The following is a 26,490-nucleotide window of genomic DNA, read 5'->3' as shown; positions in this document are numbered from 1 at the left end:
ACTCTATTATTTTGTCATATCTGTGGCAGAATAAGCGCTCTAGAATTAATAAAATCCATCTCCAAAAATCTAAAAAAGAGGGTGGCATGGCTTTACCTAACTTTCGTTTATATTATTGGGCAGCCAATATACGTTGAGCTACCTTTTGGTCTTTCTTCCATGGCCAACCCGAGTGCCCTAATTGGGTGGCAATGGAGTTGAGCTCCACTAAAGAATTATCTATCTCTGCACTTCTTGGCTCTGCACTCCCCAGTAGTTTGTCCAGATTCATAGCTAATCCTCTTGTTAGACACACTTTGCATATATGTTTAGGAATAGTTTAGGAAATGCTATGGTTTCCATGGTTTTTCCGTTTCCAGCCCTGTCGTACATAATCACCTTTTTTTACCTGTATGCTTAATTTTGCACTGTATTAATGTTCCTCATTTTGATCTGGGTTTTTTTAATTTGTAGTTATGTAGAAAATGTATAAAAAAACTAATAAAAAAAATAAGTGGCTAATACACTCAATTTTCTTTCTAAAAGTGTTTATCTAATGAATTTAATATTAAGCACACAGCGCATTCTCCTTGCATGAATATAGTGAAAGTGAATTATAAGTCACTTATAAGTCAACAGCATCACATTTTAAGTAACATTTGGATATTAAACACACAGCACATATTTTCCTCGTATGAACACATAAAATCATTGCAACACACCAGTGAGAGGACAAGGTAAGGGCCAGAGGTCCCCTTACCAGGGCCGCAGCAGTCACAGTCCGGAGAGAGAGACTGACTGAGTGAGGAGTGCGACAGGGCGCCCCCCACCCCTTGGTAGGTAGGATCTATCGTCCAACAAAAGTTTGGCTGGAGGGATGACTTTCAGTAGATCGCAGCGAGGTAGCTGCTCTGCTACTTATGAAACCCTGAACCTGGATTAGGTCGTCTGTGAATATTTTAGCACCGGGTTCCCCATGAACATTCGGTGTGGTAAACAGGTTTAGAGGTGACGCCATCTGCCTGCGCTCCAGCAATGTACAGTTGGCCCTTCTTATCCGCGGGGGATTGGTTCTGGGACCCCCCCCGTGGATACCAAAAACGTGGATGCTCAAGTCCCTTATATAATCTGTCTCAATGCAGTGGATCTTAAGACCCGGCAGAACCCCAGACCTTACTTAACCTGTCTCAGTGCGGTGGTCTTTAGGGCCCAGTGCAGCTCTGAATCCGCAGTGTTTCTGTTCACGAAAATAATCACCATCACAATTGAAAATAAAGTGGAAGTAATAAAGCGATCGGAAAGAGGTGAAACGCCTCTTTGGAAAAGCATTAGGCTACAGTCAGTCAACGATCGGAACAACTTTAATGGAGCATGTGAAAGGCCCTGCCCCGATGAAAGCTACAATTATTACTAAGCAACGCAGTGGTTTGACTATTGAAATACATACGTTTCTTAAGTGCTTTATATGTGTATAAAGGTAAAATATATACTATATACGAAGACAAATGTTTTACTAACTGACGCTAAATAATACCGGGTGTACCTGTTCCAACTTCAAATCTGTTTTAAAGATGGACTCAGGAATGGAACTCCTTCATAACCTGGGGACTGCCTGTACTTTTAAATCATCTCTAGATTACTTATAATACCTAAAACAATGTAAATGCTATGAAAATTGTTGGTATACTGTATTGTTTAGGGAATAATTACAAGAAAAAAAGTCTGTGCATGCTCAAACGAGTGCTGGAAGAGCACTTCCGGGTTTTCCCGATCTGCGGTTGGTTGAATCCGTGCATGCGGAACCCGCATTTAAGGAGGGCCGACTGTAGTGGAGGAAGAGTTGAGTATTACCAGGGAAGGCTCAGAACATGGACTGTTCTGGAACATGGAACATATAACAATACAGCACAGTAACAAGACATTCGGCTCACAATATTGTTCTGAGCCAGCTAAAAAGCAAATCAAAAACATCCAAACACTAATCCCTACAACCTACACCATGTCCATATCCCTCCATCATTCCTCACATCCATGTTACTATCCAAACATCTCTTAAAACCCTCTCACATATTTACCTCTACCATCATACCAGGCAACACATTTCAGGCATCCACAACTGTGAGTAAAAATCTTACCCCTCAGAGCCCCCTTGAACCTACCTCCTCTCACCTTCAATACATGCCCTCTGGTATTAGACATTTTAACCCAGGAGAGAAAAAAACCAGAGGTCATGGGTTAAAGGTGAAGGGGGAAAAGTTTAAAGGGAACATTGGAGGGCTTCTTCATGCAGAGAGTGGTGGGAGTGTGGAATGAGCTGCCAGATGACGTGGTGAATGCAGGCTCGTTTTTGACATTTAAGAAAAACTTGGACAGGTTTATGGATGAGAGGGGTTTGGAGGGATATGGCCCAGGAGCAGGTCAATGGGACTAGGCAGAAAAATAGTTTGGCACAGCCAAGAAAGGCCGAAGGGCCTGTTTCTGTGCTGTAATGTTCTATGGAAAAGATACTCCCTGTCTACTCTATCCCATTCATAATCATATAAACCTCTATCAGAGCCTCTGCCACTCCAGAGAAAACAATCCAAGTTAATCCAGCCTCTCATTATAGCACACAGCTTTTAAAACAGGCAGTATACTGGTAAACTTCTTCTGCGCCTGGTCCAAAGCATCAACATCCTTGTACCTATTTAAATTAAAACTGAAGTTAATTTTTGATCTATTTTCTTTGAAAGAGCAGTGCACCATGTCTTTCTAGCCTTCAAAAAGAACTTTGTTGAAAAATCCTGCAAGTATTGCAGTGGAGACATGAGACAAATTCCTTTAATTGGGAGCTTGACAGAAGTTACTCTGTTCTGAAGAGCCATGGAGGTGAATTTTCTTGGGAGGTATGGTGCCTCCCCAAGGTCTGCTGGTGGGGAGAGTGTGTTCAGAAAAGAAAGGTTAAATTTATCCATTTAAATCCATATAACCATATAACAATTACAGGATGGAAACAGGCCATCTTGGCCATTCTAGTCTGTGCCGAATGCTTACTCTCACCTAGTCTCACTGACCCACACTCAGCCCATAACCCTCCATTCCTTTCCTGTCCATATACCAATCCAATTTTACTTTAAACGACAATATCGAACCTGCCTCTACACTTCTACTGGAAGCTCATTCCACACAGCTACCACTCTCTGAGTAAAGAAATTCCCCCTTGTGTTACCCTTAAACTTTTGCCCCAACTCTCAACTCATGTCCTCTTGTTTGAATCTCCCCTACTCTCAATGCAAAAAGCCCATCCACGTCAACTCTATCCCCCTCATAATTTTAAATACTTCTATCAAGTTCCCCTTCAACCTTCTACACTCCAAAGAATAAAGACCTAACTTGTTCAATCTTTCCATGTAACTTAGGTGCTGAAACCCAGGTCACATTCTAGTAAATCTTCTCTGTATTCTCTCTATTTTGTTGACATCTTTCTTATAATTCAGTAACCAGAACTGTACACAATACTCCAAATTCGGCCTTACCAATGCCTTGTACAATTTTAACATTACATCCCAACTCCTATACTTAATGCTCTGATTTATAAAGGCCAACATACCAAAAGCTTTCTTCACCACCCTATCCACACGAGATTCCACCTTCAGGGAACTATGCACCATTATTCCCAGATCACTCTGTTCTGCTGCATTCTTCAATGCCCTACCATTTACCATGTATGTCCTATTTGGATTATTCCTACCAAAATGTAGCACCTCACACTTATCAGCATTAAACTCCATCTGTCATCGTTCAGCCCACTCTTCTAACTGGCCTAAATCTCTCTGCAAGCTTTGAAAATCTGCTTCATTATCCACAACGCCACCTACCTTAGTATCATCTGCATACTTACTAATCAAATTTACCACCCCATCATCCAGATCATTAATGTATATGGCAATCAACATTGGACCCAGTACAGATCCCTGAGGCACACCACTAGTCACCGGCCTCCAACCCGACAAACAGTTATCCACCACTACTCTCTGGCACCTCCCATACAGCCACTGTTGAATCCATTTTACTACTTCAATATTAATACCTAACGATTGAACCTTCCTAACTAACCTTCCGTGTGGAACCTTGTCAAAGGCCTTACTGCAGTCCATATAGGAAACATCCACTGCTTTACCCTCATCAACTTTCCTCGTAACTTCAAAAAATTCAATAAGATTTGTCAAACATGACCTTCCACGCACAAATCCATGTTGACTGTTCATAATCAGACCCTGTCTATCCACATAATTATATATACCATCTCTCAGAATACTTTCCATTAATTTACCCACCACTGACAAGCCAATAAATGCTAGGTTTACTCTTAGAACCCTTTTTAAACAATGGAACCACATGAGCAATACACCAATCCTCCGGCACCATCCCCGTTTCTAATGACATTTGAAATATTTCTGTCAGAGCCCCTGCTATTTCTACACTAACCTCCCTCAAGGTCCTAGGGAATATCCTGTCAGGATCCGGAGATTTATCCACTTTTATATTCCTTAAAAGCACCAGTACTTCCTCCTCTTTAATTGTCATAGTTTCGATAACTTCCCTACTTGTTTCCCTTACCTTACACAATTCAATATCCTTCTCCTTAGTGAATACCGAAGAAAAGAAATTGTTCAAAATCTCCTCCATCTCATTTGGCTCCACACATAGCTGTCCACTCTGATTCTCTAAGGGACCAATTTTATCCCTCACTATCCTTTTGCTGTTAATATAACTGTAGAAACCCTTCAGATTTATTTTCACCTTACTTGCCAAAGCAACCTTGTATCTTAGCTTTTCTAATTTCTTTCTTAAGATTCTTCTTACACTCTTTATATTCCTCAAGCACCTTATTTACTCCATGCTGCCTATATTTATTGTAGATATCTCTCCTTTTCCTAACTAAGTTTCCAATATCCCTTGAAAACCATGGCTCTCTCAAACTTTTAACCTTTCCTTTCAACCTAACAGGAACAAAGATTCTGTACCCTCAAATTTTCACCTTTAAATGACCGCCATTTCTCTATTACACCCTTCCCATAAAACAAATTGTCCCAATCCACTCCTCCTAAATCCTTTCTCATCTCCTCAAAGTTAGCCTTTCTCCAATCAAAAATCTCAACCCTGGGTCTAGTCCTATCCTTCTCCATAATTATATTGAAACTAATGGCATTGTGATTACTGGACCCAGAGTGCTCCTCAACACATACCTCCATCACCTGACCTATCTCATCCCCTAACAGGAGATCCAACACTGCCCCTTCTCTAGTTGGTACCTCAATGTATTGCTGCAAAAAACTATCCTGCACACATTTTACAAACTCCAAACCATCCAGCCCTTTTACAGAATGGGCTTCCCAGTCTATGTGTGAAAAATTAAAATCTCCCACAATCACAACCCTGTGCTTACGACAAATATCTGTTATCTCCTTGCAAATTTGCTCCTCCAATTCTCACTTCCCATTAGGTGGTTTATAATTCACCCCTATAAGTGTTACTACACCTTTCCCATTCCTCAATTCCACCTAAATAGCCTCCCTAGACGAGCCCTCTAATCTATCCTACCAGAGCACTGCTGTAATATTTTCTCTGACAAGCAATGCAACACCTCCCTCCTTGTCCCTCCGATTCTATCACACCTGAAGCAATGAAATCCAGGAATATTTAGTTGCCAATCACACCCCTCCTGCAACCATGTTTTACAAATAGCTACAACATCATATTTTCATATTTCCAGGTATCAATCCATGCTCTAAGCTCATCCACCTTTCTTAAAATGCTGCTTGCATTAAAATAAATGCATTTAAGAAATTCTCCACCTCTTCCTCTCTGTTTATCTCTAACAGTACAAAGAACTTTACTGTCTTCTTTTTCTTCCTTCTCCCATACATCTGTCCCTACACTCTGGTTCCCCTCCTCCCTCATATCTAGTTTAAATCCACGGGAGCCTCTCTAGCAAACCTACCTGCCAGAATATTTGTCCCCCTCCAGTTCAAATGTAAACCATCCCACTGGATCAGGTCCCACCTTCCCTGGAAAACTGCCCAATTATCCATAAATCTGAACCCCTCCCTCCTGCACCATGTATTCAGCCATGTGTTGATCTGCACTATCTTACTATTTCAAAACCCACCTGCATGTGGCTCTGGTAGCAATCCTGAGATTGCTATCCTGGAGGTCCTGTCCTTTACCTTGGCACCTAGCTCCCTAAACTCACCTTTCAGGACCTCCTCACTCTTCCTACCCACGTCATTGGTCCCTACATGGACCACGACATCTGGCTGCTCACCCTCCCTCTTGAGAGTACTGATCCGAGATATCGCGGACCCTGGGACCAGGGAGGCAACAGACCATACGGGATTCTTGATCTCTTCCACAGAACCTCCTATCTGCCCCCCTAACTATCGAATCCCCTATCACTAATGCTCTCCTCTTTTCCCTCCTTCCCTTCTGAGCTGAGGGTCCAGTCTCGGTGCCAGACACGCAACTTGTCCCTGGTAGGTCGTCCCCACCAACAGTATCCAAAATGGTATACTTATGGTTGATGGGAACAGCCACAGGGGTGCTCTGCTCTTCCTGTCTATTCCCCTTCCCTCTCCTGACAGTCACCCAACTACCTGTCTCCTGACTCCTAGGGGTGACTATCTCCCTGTACATCCAGAAAAAGTATGAAGGGAACTCATCTCTAACAGGACACCCATATTAATACAGTATATCTGGGAGGTGCAGGTGAAGATATGTGTTAAGCTGTGTCTTATTTTTAGAACTCTGCACATCAAGCAAAGAGGGAGATTGAACCTGGAGGTACTTGCTGTTGATTTTGGTCCTTTTTGTTCTCTGACCATTCTGCTGGCATTTGGGGGAATTGCTCCTGGAGATGCTTCTGATACTCTGACAGGTTGTCCATGATGATTTGCTCTTTGTACTTCTCACCATCATGGTGAACAATATTGGCTGACCCTGAAATGAAAAATTCCTGATTAAAATTTCATAACGTGGAACGGTTCTAATTCAATAATAAGCAAATGCTTTGGGAGGCTGGTCAAGGATTACATCTCCAGTGCGCTACCACCTGAACTGGACTCCCTACAATTTCCTACTGTCACAACCAATCAACAGAGGACACAATAGCCACTGCTCTACATACTATCCTTACACATCTGGAAATGAAGGATGCTCTTTGGAGCATAGAAGGTTGAGGGGGGACTTGATGGAGGTATTTAAAATTATGAAGGGGGTAGATAGAGTTGACGTGGATAGGCTTTTTCCATTGAGGGTAGGGGAGATTCAAACAAGAGGATACGAGTTGAGAGTTAGGGGGCGAAAGTTTAGGGGTAACACGAGGGGGAACTTCTTTAGAGTGGTAGCTGTGTGGAACGAGCTTCCAGTAGATGTGGTAGAGGCAGGTTTGAAATTGTCATTTAAAAAAAAATTGGATAGGTATATGGACAGGAAAGGAATGGAGGGTTATGGGCTGAGTGCAGGTCGGTGGGACTAGGTGAGAGTAAGCGTTCGGCACGGACTAGAAGGGCCGAGATGGCCTGTTTTCGTGCTGTAATTGTTATATGGTTATATGTGAGAATACTGTTCTTGGACTACAGTTCAGCATTCAAAACCATAATTCCATCCAGACTCAACAGGAAGTACAGAGACCTTGGCCTTGACCCTGTCTTCTGCAGCTGGATCCTGGACTTCCTGTCAGATTGCCAGTAGGTGTTAAGAATGGGCTCCCTCACCTCTGCCCCTCTCAACACAGAAGCTCCTCAGGGCTGTGTACTAAGTCCCCTCCTTTACTCTTCTACATGTCCATGGCTGTGTCACCACCCACAACTCCAATCTGCTAATTAACTTTGCTGACAACACTACATTGATTGGCCTGATCTCAAACAATTATGAGGTGGCCTACAGGGAAGAAGTCATTACCCTGACACAGTGGTGTCAAGAAAACAACCTCTCCCTCAATGTTGCAAAAACAAAGGAGCTGGTTGTGGATTACATGAAGAATAGAGATGGGCTAGCCCCTAATGAATTGGATTTGATCAGGGACCTCGAGGTAAAGGAGCCATTAGGAGGTAGTGACCATGTTTTAACCTACAATTTGAGAAGGAGAAGGGAAAATCGGATGTGTCAGTATTACAGTTGAACAAAGGGAACTATGGAGCTATGAGGGAGGAACTGGCCAAAGTTCAATGGAACAATACCCTAGCAGGGAAGACAGTGGAACAACAATGGCAGGTATTGCTGGGAATAATGCCAAAGGTACAGGATCGGTTCATTCCAAAGAGGAAGAAAGATCCTAAGGGGAGTAAGGGGTGGCCATGGCTGACAAGGGAAGTAAAGTACAGTATAAAAATAAAAGAGAAAAAGTATAACATAGCAAAGATGAGCAAGAAGCCGGAGGACAGGAAACTTTCAAAGAGCAACAAAAGATAACAAAAAAGGCAATACATGGAGAAAAAATGAGGTATGAAGGTAAACTAGCCAAGAATATAAAGGAAGATAGTAAAAGCTTCTTTAGGTATGTGAAAAGCAAAAAAGTAGTTAAGTCCAAAACTGGGCTATTGAAGACAGAAACGGGTGACTTTATTATGGGGAACAAGGAAATGGCAGATGAGTTGAACAGGTACTTTGGATCTGTCTTCACTAGCGAAGACACAAACAATCTCCCAGTTGTAATAGTGGTCAAAGGAACTAGGGTAATGGATGAACTGAAGGAAATTTATATTGGGCAAGAAACGGTGTTGGATAGACTGTTGAGTCTGAAGGCTGATAAGTCCCCGGGACCTGATGGTCTGCATCCCAGGGTACTTAAGGAGGTGGCTCTAGAAATTGTGGACACATTGGTAATCATTTTCCAATGTTCTATAGATTAAAGGATCAGTTCCTGCGGATTGGAGGGTGGCTAATGTTGTCCCACTTTTCAAGAAAGGAGGGAGAGAGAAAGCAGGGAATCAGTAGTGGGAAAGATGCTGGAGTCAATTATAAAAGAAGAAATTACGACACGTTTGGATAGCAGTAAAAGGATCAGTCCGAGTCAGCATGGACTTATGAAGGGAAAATCATGCTTGACTAATCTTCTGGAGTTTTTTGAGGATGTAACTATAAAAATGGACAAGGGAGAGCCAGTGGATGTAGTGTACCTGGAGTTTCAGAAAGCTTTTGATAAAGTCCCACATAGGAGATTAGTGGGCAAAATTAGGGCACATGGTATTGGTGGCAGAGTACTGACATGGATTGAAAATTGGCTGGCTGACAGGAAACAAAGAGTAGCGATTAACGGGTCCCTTTCGGAATGGCAGGCTGTGACCAGTGGGGTACCGCAAGGTTCGGTGCTGGGACCGCAGCTGTTTACAATATACATTAATGATTTAGATGAAGGGATTAAGAGTAACATTAGCAAATTTGCCAATGACACAAAGCTGGGTGGCAGTGTGAAATGTCAGGAGGATGTTATGAGAATGCAGGGTGACTTGGACAGGTTGGGTGAGTGGGCATATGTATGGCAGATGCAGTTTAATGTGGATAATTGTGAGGTTATCCACTTTGGTGGCAAGAACAGGAAGGCAGATTACTATCTAAATGGAGTCAAGTTAGGAAAAGGGGAAGTACAACGAGATCTAGGTGTTCTTGTACATCAGTCAATGAAAGCAAGCATGCAGGTACAGCAGGCAGGGAAGAAAGCTAATGGCATGTTGCCCTTTATAACAAGAGGAATTGAGTATAGGAGTAAAGAGGTCCTTCTGCAGCTGTACAGGGCCCTGGTGAGACCCCACCTGGAGTGTTGTGTGCAGATTTGGTCTCCAAATTTGAGGAAGGGTATTTTTGCTATTGAGGGAGTGCAGCATAGATTCACAAGGTTAATTCCTGGAATGGCGGGACCGTCATATGTTGAACGATTGGAGCAACTGGGCTTGTATACACTGGAATTTAGAAGGATGAGAGGGGATCTGATTGAAACATATAAGATTATTAAGGGATTGGACACGCTGGAGGCAGGAAGCATGTTCCCGCTAATAGGTGAGTCCAGAACTAGAGGCCACAGTTTAAGAATAAGGGGTAGGCCATTTAGAAGGGATGTGGAAAAACTTTTTCAACCAGAGAGTGGTGGATATGTGGAATGCTCTGCCCCAGAAGGCAGTGGAGGCCAAGCCTCTGGATGCATTCAAGAGAGAGTTAGATAGAGCTCTTTTAGATAGTGAGGTCAAGGGATATGGGGAGAGGGCAGGAACGGGGTACTGATTGTGTATGATCAGCCATGATCACAGTGAATGGCGGTACTGGCTAGAAGGGCTGAATGGCCTACTCCTGCACCTACTGTCTATTGTCTATTGACATCAATGGATCTGGGGTTTACAAGGTAAACAGCTTTAAGTTCCTTGGCATCCACATCACCGAGGACCTCACATGGCCTGTGCACACCAGCTGTGTAGTGAAAAAGGCACAACATCACCACTTACACATCAAACAGTTGAGGAAGTTTGGTATGGGCCCCCAAATCCTAAGAACTTTCTACAGGGGTACAATTGATAGCAACTTGACTGACTGCATCACTGTCTGGATTGGGAAACTTAATCGCAGGATTCTGCAGAGAGTGGTGCGGACAGCCCAGTGCACCTGCAGTTGTGAACTTTCCTTGATTCGGGACATTTACAAAAACAGGTGTGTGAAAAGGGCCAAAAGGATCTTTGGGGACCTGAGTCACCCCAACCATAATCTATTCCAGCTGCTACCATCTGGGAGATGGTACCACAGCATAAAAGCCAGGACCAACAGGCTCTGGGACAGCTTCTTCCACCAGACCATCAGACTGATTAACTCATGATGATTTGAGTGTTTTTCTATGTTACATTGACTGTTTTATTTATCATAAATTATTATTATTTCACATTGCATATTTAGATGGATACGTAAGGTAAAGATTTTTACTCCTCATGTATGTGAAGGATGCAAGAAATAAAGTCACTTCAATTCAATTCCCAACACTTCCTGCCTTTAATACTCAATTAGAAGAGGACATGATAAACATCCAACACCTTTCAGTAAGTCATACTTCTTCTCCAACATTGTAATCTCTTACTTCCAGTACCTACGTTCCAATTAGCTTATGCTATAATTTCATACTATTCTAGGAAGCGTTCAGGATTTTTGGTGTCCTGGTGTGTGAGCATTTCTTCCAAAGATAGAACATAGAAGAGTATTGCCCAGGGACAGGCCATTCGGCCCACAGTGTTGTGCTGAACCAGCTAAAAAGCAAATCAAAAACACCCAATATCCTTCCTATAGGAACTATGAACTTGGATCCCATGATCTTTCTGCTCAGCAACACTGTTAAAGATTTTGCCCTTAAAAGTTTCCTCTCTGCTTGCATTTTCCCTGCCAAAGATGCAACACCTGACATTTATCTGGGTTAACCTCCAACTGCTACTTTTCCACCCATTTCTACAACTGATCTATATCGCACTATATTCTTTGACAGTCTTCTACAGTATACACATCTCCACCCATCTTGGTGGCATCCGCAAACCTACTAACCCATCCATCCACATTTTCATCCATACATCACAAACAGCAGTGGTCCCAGCGTTGATCCTTGCTGAACATCACTAATTACAGACCTCCAGCTCGAATAAGTTCCTTCAACCACTACCCTCTGTGTTCTCTATGAAAACTTGTTCTGAATCTAAACTGCCAATTCACCACTGACCCCACACATCTTAATCTTCTGGATTGGCCTCCCATAAGGGACTTGGTCAAATGCTTTACTATCCATTGCCATCCATTCAAATCTATTGTCCTACCATCATCAATCCCTCTCGTCTCCTTGTCAAATAATTCAATCAAGTTGGTAACACATGACCTGCCACGCACAAAGCCATGGCTGGCTCTCCCTAATTAGGCCATGGATTTCTAAATGCTCATATACCCAATTCCCTAGGATTTTCTCCAGCAATTTCCCCATAACTGACTCACCAGTCTATAGTTCCCAGGAGCTTCCCTTGTCCCTTTCTTTAAATAGAGGTACCACTTTAGAAATTGTAGAGAAAATAGATTTCCAAAAATGTTTCAATACAGAACATGACCAAAACATATGTGTCAATGTGGCTGTCTCGGTTTTACATCTATCACACTATCAACATTAGGAAACATTTTAGACAGTCGCTCCTTTGTTAAATAATAATGATGTACAATTTAAAATTGAATTAAAGAGTGACTGACACAGATCGAAGAAGAGTTAACCAACTTCAAAATCCGCAACCAATCCTCTGTTATCAAGGTCATGTTAATATCTAACAGATCAGTATCCTGTATATATGGAAAATTACTTAAATATTCTTGTAAGAAGTGTCTGACCTGAAGATATTGCAGGAAATGTGAATACGAGAGAGTAATTAGTTACTAATTTCTCAAAAGACATCAATCTATTTTCTCTACAATTTATAAAGTTTTAAAAATTAATTTACAACCTAATAAATTGACAGTTTTGTTGGTATAATCCCTCAATATATTCATGTTATTTCTCCATCAGACCAACATGTAATTGCATTTGTTACATTATTGGCCAGAAGGGCTGTTTTCTTTAAATGTAAAGATGCTTCTGCTCCTACTTTGATAACAATGATTCTCTCAAGTGATGTTATGTCTTAGACTGGAGAAAATCAGAAGTCGAACTTTTGATCCTCGATTTGATTTTGAGAAAAAGTGGGGTTCATCTGCCCACTACTATCATCTGATTTGAGTTAATTAATATGGTTTCCTTCCGATTTTTCTTTAAGTGGATTTGAGTTGGCGGATTGATGTTTTTCTTCTATGGAAGCTTGTATGATGTATAACTCTGGGGTTGTGTTCCCAATGGGGTTTTATTTTTGTTTTTTTTAAAGTTAGTAGGAGTTCTTTTTTCTTCTTTTCTCTCTTTGAAAAAAAATATTCTTAACACTTTTTTTCTTATTATTGATATATTGCTTAGCTTTGTTAATCAGTTATTTGCTAATTTAACTCTTCATTGTACATAATGACATATTGACTTGAATACCTTAATTTATTTTTGTTAATCTTTAATAATAATTAATAAAAAAGATTTTTAAAATGAAAATAAATAGAGTTACATTAACCACTTGGGGTCATCCAGCACCCCACCTGTACCAACAGAGGACATGAAGACACTTGTCAAGGCCCCAGCAATCTTGTCTCTTGTCTCCTTCAATAACCTGGGGTAAAACCCATCAGGCCCTGGGAACTTAGGAGCCCAATACTTCCTCCTCCTTGACCTTGAATGCATTTAGGTGTTCACTCAGCACTGATCTACTCCTTTTCCTTGGTAAATACTGAAACAAAGTACTCATTAAGTACCTCACTCACATACACCACATCCAAGCAAATGTTTCTCTCTTTAACCTTGAGTGATCTCACCCTCTCCCGAGTTATCATCTTGCTCTAGTTGTATGTATAGAATGGCTTGGGATTCTCTTTAATCCTACTTGCCAAGGGCCTTTCATGGCACCTCCTGGCTTTCCTAATTCCCTTCTTTAGATCTTTCTGGCTTCTTTATACTCCTCATGTGCTTCGTTTGACATATGTTTCCTTTTTCTTCTTGACTAAATTTTTCACCTCTCTGGACATCCAAGGTTCTCTAATCTTTCCATCCCATTCTTCTAACAGGAACATACCTTACCTGTACTCTGTGCAATTGATCTTTAAACACCCTCCACATGTCTGATGTGGACTTGCCAAAGAAAAAGTGTTCCCAATCAACTCTTCTTAGTTCCTGCCTAACCTTATCATCATTTGCCTGACTCCAATTTAAAACTCCCCTGTGTGAACACAGCTATCCTTATACACACCGAGAGGGGATGGGGGGAGAGAGGTGGAGATAGGGGGGGGAGGGGATGGGGGCAGAGGGAGAGAAGATGAGGAGGAGTGGGGAAGATTGGAGAAAGATGGGGAGGGGGAGGGAGGAGAAGGGAGAGGGGAGGGGAGAGGGGTAAAGAGGTAGAGGAGGGTTAGAGGGATGGGTAGAGTAGGGTGAAGGTGGAGGTGGAGGTAGGGAGGGTGTATGCGCACAGGGAGAGAGGCAGGGTAGAGGGGGGTTGGGGGATAGAGGGGGCTTAAACGAATGGGTAGAGAGGGCATGTGCGCAATGGAGAGAAGGCATGCACGTGCAGGGGTGAGGGTGTGTGCATGGGGGGGAGAAGGTGTGTGTGGGGAAAGAGGGGAGAGGGGGAGAGAGGGATGGGGAGAGTGGGAATAAGAATGGGGAGTGTGGGGGATGGGGAGAGGAGGTGGGGAGGTGGGTTGAGGAGAGAGAGAGAGAGAGTGGGGTAAATGGCAGTGCAGGATTGGCGGGCACAAATGTGGATACTAAAGGGAGAGAGAGGGGGTGTTTTAAATAATGAGAAACAGTTTTTTTATGTCATGCAACATAGGGTGATCCTCTATTAGTTGTCCAAGCCTCTGGAATGGTGAGAGGATGATATAACTATCATCTGATACAACAAACTTTGAGCTTAAGTACTGTTTCAGCTTTTCACAACTAATGATCCAGCTTGTCCACAGAGTCCCCAGTGTCTCTGCTTACCGGTGTAAAGTTCTTGCTCAAAAACATTTTCTGTGTAATAGGCAAGCTTTGAGTTGAGGATGTTCTTGGGCTTTGGAGGAAGTTCCATGTGCTTCTCTTTCAATTTGGCTGCTGTTGAGTTTACATCTCCAGGCTGCTTTACAATGTCCTCATGTAGTTCAAATTCTGGAACCCTGGGGAAAGCCAATCAGAGTATAAAGCTGCTAGATAGAGCACTCTCTGTATCCGAGAGTGAGTACTTCCTCTTTCTCACACAGTGAAGAAACTTCAATCGGACCAGCAACATTTTAGCAGCTAAGCAATCAGGTTTAATATCACCAATACATGTTGTGAAATTTGTTAACTTCGTGGCAGCAGTACAAGCTAAATATAGAATAATAAATAAGTAAATCAATTAGAGTAAATATATGTAGTAGTACATCTCTGTTAGTCTTGATAGACCATGGATTTGCACCTTGGGAAGTTTCCAGGGCACAAGCCTGGACAAGGTTTTTTTTTATGGAAGATCAGCAGTTGCCCAAGCTGCAAGTCTCCCCTCTCCACACCACTAATGTTGTCCAAGGTGTGGTAAACTGTGTATACCTGTCTGGACACGCCCCTCTGCTGACTGCTCCTGTGGCTCCTCCCACAGACCCCTATATAAGGGTGATTGGGGCACTGCTCCTCCCTCAGTCTCCGAGATGTCGTGCTCCCTTTTCACTGTTAATAAAAGCCTATCATTCACTTCCAGTCTCTGAGAGTTATTGATGGTGCATCACAAGGGAAAGGCATTAGGACCCATACAGCTTGGTACCAGTGTCATTGCAGAGCAATGTGTGGTTAACTGCCTTGCTCAAGGACACACATGCAAGCCTCAGCCAAGGCTCAAACTAGCGACCTTCAGATAACTAGACAAACGTCTTAACCACTTGGCCACGCGCCAACACGAGAGTAAATATATACATGTACATGTATATTAAATAGTTGAATTAAAACTTGTGTAAAAACAGAAGTATTGAGGTAATGGGTTGAATGTCTATTTAGAAGAGGGGAAGAAGCTGTTCCTGAGTTGCTGAGTGTGTGCCGCAGGCTAGTGTGTATTCAGAACATTTTGGTCTCACACTTGTTAGCTCTTCCTGCAAGTGTGTATGTTTTAGATGTTCTTGTATCATTTGAAGAGTTTACGAAGTAGACTATAGAGAGATGTGTTGAAGGTGGCAGACCACAATGACCTGAATGATCTTCTTCCTGACCTTACAGAAGGAGAACCATATATGAGCAGAGAACGTAGAGCAGTGCAGCTACAATCAAATGAAACACCTTGACTGCACACAGTGATCTCCATTTAACTGCTTATGTGAGTTCTAAAACCAATTGGCTGCACCAGTGATGATTTGGTGTATCATATTAAAAGGTGGGGGGAGAATACTTATGCAATCAATAATTTTGTGTTTTATATTTGCAATTAATTCAGATCACTTAGTAGAGATCGGGGTGTATGGATGGTTGGGTCCTGACTAAATATCAGGAAATGCCAATAGCAATTATATAGCTTCTACCACCCAAGACAACTCCGCCTTCACATAGGACTGGTGCACCCTGTCTTGCTGAAGGAGCTCTGACTATGGCGAGAGTTTGGTGCCAGAAAAATAACCAGATTCTAGGTGGTGGTGTCACCTAAGATCACTGAAGTCTCCAGCAGCAGGGAGATGGATTCCAAGCTTTGGTGGAATATTGTCTCTGTACAACAACAGCAAAGGTTGGATGAAGTTCCCAATTCCCAATTGGGAACAGCAGTAGAGGTCAAATGTTCTAGTTCTGTTGCACTACAGCAACAGAAGGTAAAATTTGAAATTTCTGCCTAGTCAACCATGGAAAGAAACAAAAGAAGTAAACCAGACAACAGCGTGAATGGGGTTGACTCTAATCAACAGAACAACACTTCGCTCGGTAGGGGTAGTCATGTGCTGATGGTGACACCAGACCATCATCCAGAGACTGTAAGCAATAGGAAAAGGCTAAGGGTAGCAACATGGAACATCTGTCACTTTACCAGAAAGGAAAGTTGGACAACACATTAAATGAAATGAAAAGGTTGGAAGTTGATATCTTAGGCCTGTCAGAAATTAGATGGACTGAGATTGGCAAATTCACTAAGAATAGTTCTCTGATAATGTATTCTGGAGGTCAACAGCATATGTACGGAGTTGGAATTATTTTAAACAAACAAATATCAAAATGTCTTATGGGATATTAGGCGATATCTGACCAGCTGCTTTTAGTTAAATTAAGGGGTAACCCCTTTAACATTAGCATAATCCAAGCCTATGCGCCAACAAATTATGTGGATGAAGAGGATATCAACAAGTTTTATGAAGATCTCGACAGTGCTTATGAGCAATGTAAATCTCAGGATAAAAAACTAGTCATGGGAGATTTTAACTCCAAAGTTGGACAGGAAAGGGTTGATAACATGATAGGACCTTTTGGATTAGGGGAGAAAAATGAAAATGGAGAAAGGTTTACTGATTGGTGTGTCAGAAACAACCAAGTGATCATCAATACTTGGTATAAAAACCATCCACGTAGATTGTGAACTTGGAGATAGAACAAGGAATCAAATAGATTTCATTACCATCAATGAACGCTTTACAAATAATATCACAAATTCTAAAGCCTACCCAGGAGCAGACTCTGGTTCAGATCACCATCCAGTAATAGTTACCATTAAAACAAAATTAAAGAAACTGAAGCATGGAAAAAAGAGAAAGTAGTATATGTTGGGAGAACTTAAAAAAGATAACATACTTAAGCAACAATTCAAAACAGCTGTAGAAGAACACCTCAACGAAAATGTAACAACACCTATTTGGGACAGATTTAAATATGCTATACAGCAATCAGCAGAGGAGATAGTCCCAGTACAAAAAATCCAACATACCAACAAGGGGTGGATAACCCAAGAAATTCTAGATCTGATTGGAACAAAGAAGGTTAGTGAAGAATAATGAAGTGCAATACAGAGAGCCAGACAGACAGACCAGACAATTGTGGAATATTGCAAAGGAAAAATGGCTAAATCAAAAATGCAATGAAGTAGAAGGCAATATTAACAACAGCAAAGAAATGCACAAGAAAATGAAGGAAATTACTGGAATTAAGAAAACCTCCTCTATAGGATGCATAAGATCAGACAGATCCATACTAACAGATCCAGATAAAATATGTGAGAGGGGGATTCAGTATATAGAGCAGCTTTTTTGAAGATAATAGAGGGGAATCCCTAGATATTAAACACCCTAATTCTGGCCAAAGAAGAAATAACTAATGCAATGAAAATGCAATGCATGGTAAAGCCACTGGACCTGATGAAATTTCAGTGGAAATGATACAAGCCCTAGAAGATCTGGGCATAGATATTCTTTTTGAATTGTTAATATGAGTCTGGTGTATTGCTTGACGATCTCTTGAAATCAGTGTTTATAACTCTGCCAAAAATTCCTGGAACTATTGACTGCGAAAATTATAGAACAATCAGTCTTATGAGTCACATAATAAAGATTTTGTTGAGAATTGTTCTAAGTCGGATTAAAAACAAGTTAAGGCCAGAAACTTCTAAACTGCAATATAGATTGATTGAGGATAGAGGAACTAGGAACTAGGAACTGCGAACGCTTTTAGAAAGGGCAACTGAATATCAAAATGATGTATTTTTATGTTTTATTGATTTCACTAAAGCAGTCGACAATGTGCAACATGAAAAATTATTTCAAATTCTTGCTAAACTAAACATTGACGGAAGGGACCAACAATTGCTTCAAAATTTATACTGGAACCAAACGGTGGCGGTAAAAATGGGTGATAATATAAGCAGTTGGTTATAATTCAAAGAGCAGTTAGACAGGGATGTATTGCCTCAACAGAATTATTTAATATCTATAGTGAAATGATTCTCAGAGAAATATAAGACCTGGATGGGATAAAAATTGGAGGTGTTAACATCAACAATAGAAGATATGCAGACAATACCACCCTAATAGCAAGTGCTGCAGAAGACCTACAAATCCTTCTAGACAATGTAGTACAAACAAGTGCAGATTTTGGTCTAACCATCAACTGTAAAAAAAAAACACAAATGTATGGTAATACCAAAACAGCAGGATACGCCCAACTGCCAATTGTACATTTGGCAATTGTACTGCCAAGAAATAAAACAAAAGACCAGCTTTAATTACCTTGGTAGCTATATATCACAAGATACTAGAAGTAAAGTGGAAATAAAAAAGAAGAATTGCCATTGCCAAAATCAGCTTCCAAAAAAATGAAACCCATTTTTACCAAACACATTTCTATGACAACAAGACTTAGGTTACTAAAAAGCTACATTTGGTCAATCTTGCTGTATGCTTCTGAAATATGGACTATAACACCAGAACTCCAAAGAAACTTAGAAGCAAAAGAAATGTGGTTTCTTAGAAGAATGCTGAAAACATCATATAGAGATAGTGTAATTAATAAGACAGTACTCCAACGTGCCCAAATTAAAAGATCTTTAATGAGAACATTAAATGAGAGGAAACTTAAATTCCTGGGCCATGTCATCAGAAAGGGAGAATAGAATGCCTTATGTTACAAGGCCGTATGCCTGGGAAACATGGAACAGGAAGGCAAAGAAGAAAATATATTGACATTGGGAAAGAACTAACAGATCTAAGTGTGTGAGGTATCATTGATGCTGCGTGGGTTCATCCGATGTGGAAAGCCATGATTGCCCAAGCGTGTAATGTGCAAGGCACATGAAGAAGTAGTGGAGCTCTGTTTTCACTTTCACATGAGAGTCTTTTTCTTTTTGATCAGAGTCAAAAAAATCAAACTAAATCCACTGCAATTCAATGTTGTAAATCAATAAACCAGGAAAATATCCAAGAGGATTGAATACTTTTTGCAGGCACTGTGTATACTCAGTTTTTTCTCACTATAATTATTGATCATGTATTTCATTGTACTGCTGCCACTCAGCTAAGAAATTTCACAGCCTGTGATATTTCTTGTGATATGCCTGTGATATTGAATCTGACTCTGATGTAAACAAATACTCAGCTGCTTCATTAGAACAGTAGACACCTCTGCATCCACTTCATATGACATACATCAAGTTCCTGTCCACTCATTTAGCTTGCCTCTGTGGGTGGCTCATGTTTAAAGTGAGAGGGGAAAGATTTATTAGGCAATTGAGGAGCAATGTGTTTTTTTTCCCCCCTCACACAGAGGGTGGTAGGTATGTGGAATGAGCTTCCAGAAGACATGGTTGAGACAGGTTCAATAACAATAGTTAAATGAACAAGAAAAGTTTAAAAGATTATGGATCAAATGTTAGCAAATGGGACTAGCATGGATGGGCATCTTGATCAGCTTGGAACAGTTGGGTCAATTGGCCTGTTTCCATTATCACATAACTTGGAATTACAACCCCACCACCCCACTGAGCCAGATTGTCGGCTCAGACACTAATTCTGCCCAGTCACAGCCTGCAAACCTGACAAACTATTTTGTTGCTCTCTGGTCAAGAATCAATCTCAATCCATATCTGTACATTACCAACCTCCTGTGTGGAGCTTTACTGAGCCCTTCCAACAATTCAATATATCATATCTACTACATCACCCTGGTCTATGTTGCTTATCATATTCTCAAGGAACTCCAACACATCAATCATAGTCATAGACTATATGGCATGGAAACAGGCCATTCAACCCAACTCATTCATGGTGACCTAACAAATGAGTCCCAATTAGCTCAGATTTAGCCCTATATCCCTCAAAACCTTTTCTGTGTGTCTTTTAAGTGCTGTTATTGCACCTTGCTCCACCATTCTCTCTGGCAGCACCTGCTGCTTGAAAAAGTTGCCTCTGAGGTCCCTTTAAATCTTTCACCTCAGGACTTCCGGTAAGATGGCAATTGTTTAGTTGTTTAAAACTATCGCTGTTTCATTTCTTACCTCCACCCTCTTTATCTCTTTTTTTCACTCCAGACTGTTAAACTTTTTGCGCTCCTACCTGCCTGCAAATATGCCTGTTCTACAATGGCCACAAAGTTCCCTAAATCTGGGGAAAAAGTCTCTACGACTGTCACTGTCTCTGGTTCCTCTGCGGAGATTATCTCCATTTTGGAACAGCACCGACAAGAGATCTTAAGTCTGAATATAAGTCTTCTTTCAGTTCATTGGAGTCAAAATTGGATCAAATTAATTCCAAAGTGGAGGATCATGCTCAACGTCTCTCTCATCTCGAGTCAGCTACCGAAGATTTAAAATGTCGTGTTCAGCGGCAAGTAGCCGTCTGTTCCAATTTGGGTGAGCATAACACCAAGTTAACATCCAAAATAACTGATCTCGAAGGTCGGAGCAGACATCATAATCTATGAATCCTCAGTCTGTCAGAGGCTATCGAAAGTGGATCTCTTGTTGAATACTCTGTGAGATTTTTGGGAAGGATATTCTTCCAACCCCATCCGAGTTAGACAGAGATCACCGTACATTTTTGGCCAAGCCTGAGTTTGGCTCTGGGCCACACCCAATAATTCTGTGTTTTCATCGCTATCAGGTGAGAACCTTTTGATCATGGAAGCATGTCAGAGAGGAAAATTGGATTTCAAGGGTCATTTTATCTGTTTTGTTGAGGATTATGCTCCTTAAGTTCTGAAGCTGCGCACCGAGTATAAAGAGGTCATGAAAGAGTTTTGCAATCATGGATTCAGGCTCTCTCAGCGTTATCCAGCCCATCTCCAAATAACTTTTAGTGCTGGACACAAAAAATGGTTTAACTTGGGTACAGAAGCTCAGAAATTTATTGAACGTCTCCCTGCCATTTCGACTCCATAAGACGTGGTTTGATTATTTAAAACGACCAATAAGTACTTTTTAAAAGTTTTTTTCTTTCACATTTTTTTTTCTGTTTTCTTTTTAAATTACTGTATTTTTTTCATAGTTTCTCTGGAAACTATGTCTCATAGTTTCATAGGCTACTCTGGATTATTACTTTGAGTTAAGTTTAATACTTTTTGATGGAACTGTTTCTCTTTTCTTTATGTATAATTTTAATTCATAGCGCATTAGTTCTCTGGTTTTTGAATTGTTGAATTGTTAAATGGAGCTTATGATGATGTTAAGAAACTGGAAGTTGTTTTTGGGTAAACACGAGGAAATCTGCAGATGCTGGAAACAACACACACAAAATGCTGGTGGAACACAGCTGGCTAGGCAGCATCTATAGGGAGAAGCGCCGTCGACGTTTCAGGCCGAGACTCTTCGTCAGGACCTTCGTTGGTTTTGGGGGTGTTTTTTTCTCTGAAGAGCTTGTTGCTGTTTTTTGGTAGATATCTTGTTCTGGGATTTGGGGGGGGGGGGTCTCTCTAGTGCCAACACCATACATAGAACCTTTAGTTATTCTTTGTTACTCAGGACATCTTTTTGTCTTGATTTTCTTGTCTTATATTTTTGCCCCAGAGCTGTTATTTGAATGTTTGATCTTGCTTATGCCTACTACCCTTTATGTTTTTTTAAATGACAATGTTTAGCCCGTTGAATCTAATAAGCTGGAATGTTAAGGGATTGAACCATCCTGTTAAAAGAAGAAAGGTGTTTTCACATCTTAAGCAGCTCAAAGCTGACATTGCTGTTTTGCAAGAAACACATATCCGTAGTTTTGATAATTCTCGTCTTATGTCAAGGTGGATGGGACAGCACTTCCATTCTGCCTTCCCAGCTAAAGCTGGGGGTGGGGGGGGTCTCAATCCTTGTTAATCAAAATGTTCCCTTTGAGCTTCACAACAAAGTATCTGATATAAATGGTCGTTTTATTATTGTCTCTGGGAAATTGTATAATACTAGGGTAGTCTTGGCTAACCTGTATGCTCCCAATTCAGATGATGTGAACTTTTTTGATTGTTTTTTCTCTTTATTGCCTGACTTGGGTTTATATTCCCTTGTATTGGGTGGTGATTTTAATTGTTGGTTAGATCCAGTTTTGGATCGATTGTCCTCTGTTCCTAGATTACCTAGTAAATCTGCTTTATCTATTCACTCTTTTCTTTCTAATTACGGTATCTCTGATGTGTGGCGTTTTTCCATCCTACTGAGAGAGATTATTCATTTTTTTCACATGTCCATCATATTTTTACTAGAATTGATTATTTTTTAATGGATAACTAGGTGATTCCATCTGTTCGCTCTTGCGATTATCAGAGTATATTGATTTCGGATCATGCTGCAGTTACCCTGTCTATAAATTTTCCTGCTTTCCCTCAAATGAATAAACATCGGTGTTTTAACCCAACCTTGTTGTTGGATAATGATTTTGTAAAATTTATGAAGGACCAGATAACTCTTTTTAACGCATCATCTGAAATCTCATCCCAGGTTGACTAGGATGCCATGAAAGCATATTTGAGGGGTCAAATAATTTCAAATACTGCGAATCTGAAAAGAAAGACCCATTTAGAGCGATTAGATTTGATCAGTCAGATTAAAGCAACAGATCAACTATATGCCCAGACCAAAAATCGTGAACTGTACAAGAAGCCAGTAGAACTTCAAACTAGTTTGACCTTATTTCCACTCAACCAGTTGAACATCAACTTCTTGAAAGCAAGAGCCAATTTTACATTCATGGTGATAAATCTGGGAAGTTTTAGTCAACCAACTAAGTCGCTCTAAAGCTAAACAACAAAATACAAAAATTTGAATGGGAAATGGGAACATTACTTAAGATCATTCTGAAATTAATGACACATTTAAGAATGATTATTCTTGACTTTATACCTCTGAATCTTTAAATGATAATATCTCTGTTGAACATTTTTAAACAGTTTAAAATATTCCTTCACTTTCTTCCAATCTTAAAGCAAAACTCAATGAGCCATTATCACTAGAAAAAAATATCCTCTGCCATTTCTGCACTGCAGTCGGGTAAATCTCCTGGACCTGATGGGTTTTCTGCAGAATTTTATAAATCATTTTCCTCACTGCTATCTTCTCAGTTATTCTTAGTTCTGTCTGATTCGTTTAAACATGGTAAATTGCCAGCATCATTTAACTAGGCATATATCATTCTTTTCGCCAAAAAAGGTAAAGATCTAACAGAGTGTTCTTCGTATTACAGCTACAGAAAGGGTGGGTAATGTAGCAGGATCCTCTTTTGAGTCAGTAAGGGTGGAAGTCAGGAACAGGAAGGGAGCAGTTACTCTATTGGGAGTATTCTATAGGCCCCCTGGTAGTAGCAGAGATACCAAGGAGCAGATTGGGAGGCAGATTTTGGAAAGGTGCAAAAATAACAGGGTTGTTATCATGGATGACTTTAACTTCCCTAACATTGATTGGCACCTGATTAGTTCCAATGGTTTAGACGGGGCAGAGTTTGTGAAGTGCGTCCAGGATGGAGTCCTGTCACAGTATGTTGACAGGTCGACTGGGGGAATGCCATACTAGATCGAGTATTAGGTAACGAACCGGGTCAGGTCACAGATCTCTCAGTGGATGAGCATCTGGGGACAGTGACCACTGCTCCCTGACCTTTAATGTTAACATGGAAAAGGACAGAATCAGAAAGAACAGGAAATTTTTTTAATTGGGGAAGGCTATTATGAGGCTATAAGGCTAGAACTTGCGGGTGTGAATTGGGATGATGTTTTTGCAGGCAAATGTACTATGGACATGTGGTTGATGTTTAGGGATCTCTTGCAGGATGTTAGGGATAGATTTGTCCCGGTGAGGAAGATAAAGGACTATGGGTGACAAGTGAAGTGGAAAACCTAGTCAGGTGGAAGAAGGCAGCATACACGAGGTTTAGGAAACAAGGATCAGATGGATCTATTGAGGAATATAGGGTAGTAAGAAAGGAGATTAAGAAGGGGCTGAGGAGAGCAAGAAGAGGGCATGAGAAGGCCTTGGTGAGTAGGGTAAAGGAAACCCCTAAGGCATTCTTCAATTATGTGAAGAACAAAAGGTTGACAGGAGTGAAGATAGGACCGATTAGAGATAAGGGTGGGAAGATGTGCCTGGAGGCTGTGGAAGTGAGCAAGGTCCTCAATGAATACTTCTCTTCGGTATTCACCAATGAGAGAGAACTTGATGACGTTGAGGACGATATGAGTGAGGTTGATGTACTGGAGCATGTTGATAATAAGAGGAGGTGTTGGAGTTGTTAAAATACATTAGGATGGATAAGTCCCCGAGGCCTAATGGAATATTCCCCAGGCTGCTTCATGAGGCGAGGAAAGAGATTGCTGAGCCTCTGACTAGGATCTTTATGTCCTTGTTTCCACAAGAATGGTACCGGAGGATTGGAGGGAGGCAAATGTTGTCCCCTTGTTCAAGATAGATAGTAGGGATAGTCCGGGTAATTATAGACCAGTGAGGCTTACATCTGTGGTGGGAAAGCTGTTGGAAAGGATTCTTAGAGATAGGATCTATGGGCATTTAGAGAATCATGGTCTAATCAGGGACAGTCAGCATGGCTTTGTGAATGGCAGATTGTGTCTAACAAGCCTGCAGAGTTCTTTGAGGTGGTGACCAGGCATATAGATGAGAGTAGTGCAGTGGATGGGATCCACATGGATTTTAGTAAGGCATTTGACAAAATACCACATGGTAGGCTTATTCATAAAGTCAGAAGGCATAGGATCCAGGGAAATTTGGCCAGGTGGATTCAGAATTGGCTTGCACATACAAAGCAGAGGGTCGTGGTGGAGGGAGTACATTCAGATTAGAGGGTTGTGACTAGTGGTGTCCCACAAGTGGTGTTCTGGGACCTCTACTTTTCATGATTTTTATTAACAACCTGGATGTCGGGGTAGAAGGGTGGGTTGGCAAGTTTGCAGACTACATAAAGGTTGGTGGTGTTGTGGATAGTGTTGAAGATTATCAAAGTTTGCAGAGAGGCATTGACAGGATGCAGAAGTGGGCTGAGAAGTGGCAGATGGAGTTCAACCCGAAGTGTGAGGTGGTACACTTTGGAAGGACAAACTCCAAGGCAGAGTACAAAGTAAATGGCAGGATACTTGGGAGTCTGCAGGAGCAGGGGGATCTGGGGGTACATGCCTATAGATCCCTGAAAGTTGCCTCACAGGTAGATAGGGTAGTTAAGAAAGCTTATAGAGTGTTAGCTTTCATAAGTCGAGGGATAGAGTTTAAGAGTCGTGGGGTAATGATGCATCTCTATAAAACTCTGGTTGGGCCACACTTGGAGTACTGTGTCCAGTTCTGGTTGCCTCACTATAGGAAGGATATGGAAGTATTGGAAAGGGTACAGAGGAGATTTACCAGGATGCTGCCTGGTTTTAAAAGTATGCATTATGATCAGAGATTAAGGGAGCTAGGGCTTTACTCTTTGGAGAGGAAGAGGATGAGAGGGGACATGATAGAGGTATACAAGATATTAAGAGGAATAGATAGAGTGGACAGCCAGCACCTCTTCCCCAGGGCAACACTGCTCAATACAAGAGGACATGGCTTTAAGGTAAGGGGAAGAAAGTTCAAGGGGAATATTAGAGGAAGGTTTTTTACTCAGAGAGTGGTTGGTGTGTGAAATACACTGCCTGAGTCAGTGGTGGAGGCAGATACACTAGTGAAATTTAAGGGACTAAAGACAGGTATATGGAGGAATTTAAGGTGGAGGGTTATATGGGGGGGCAGGGTTTAAGGGTTGGCATAACATTGTGGGCCGAATGGTCTGTACTGTGCTGTATTGTTCTTTGTATAGGCTGATTTCTTTGTTAAATGTCAATGTTAAAATTTTGGCTACAGTTTTGGCTCATAGATAGGAGAACAATATACCTACCATTATTTCTGAAGATCAAGCTGATTTTATTAAAAATTGCCTTCCTTTTTTAATATACGGCATCTAAGTAATATCTTTTATTCACCCTCAGTTGGGACTCCTGAATAT

The 26,490-nt window shown here is 41.2% G+C and overlaps 1 protein-coding gene across 6 annotated transcripts in view; it reads right to left on the bottom strand.

The window, feature by feature from the left end:
- The window catches only part of heatr4 (HEAT repeat containing 4), a 199,349-nt gene that overhangs the window by 161,090 nt on the left and 11,769 nt on the right, over window positions 1-26,490 (bottom strand). For all 6 annotated transcript variants that reach the window (XM_059951604.1, XM_059951592.1, XM_059951574.1 and 3 more), the window contains 2 exons: window positions 14,570-14,742; window positions 6,796-6,957 (listed from right to left, as the gene is read on the bottom strand). In XM_059951604.1, the coding sequence (XP_059807587.1) occupies window positions 6,796-6,957; window positions 14,570-14,657 (250 nt within the window). In that variant the 5' untranslated portion in view covers window positions 14,658-14,742. The remainder of the gene's footprint in view (window positions 1-6,795; window positions 6,958-14,569; window positions 14,743-26,490) is intronic.

The sequence above is a fragment of the Hypanus sabinus genome, chromosome 2 (assembly GCF_030144855.1).
Source record: "Hypanus sabinus isolate sHypSab1 chromosome 2, sHypSab1.hap1, whole genome shotgun sequence".
NCBI classification, from domain to species: Eukaryota; Metazoa; Chordata; class Chondrichthyes; order Myliobatiformes; family Dasyatidae; genus Hypanus; species Hypanus sabinus.
This window is presented reverse-complemented; position numbering and strand designations above follow the sequence as displayed.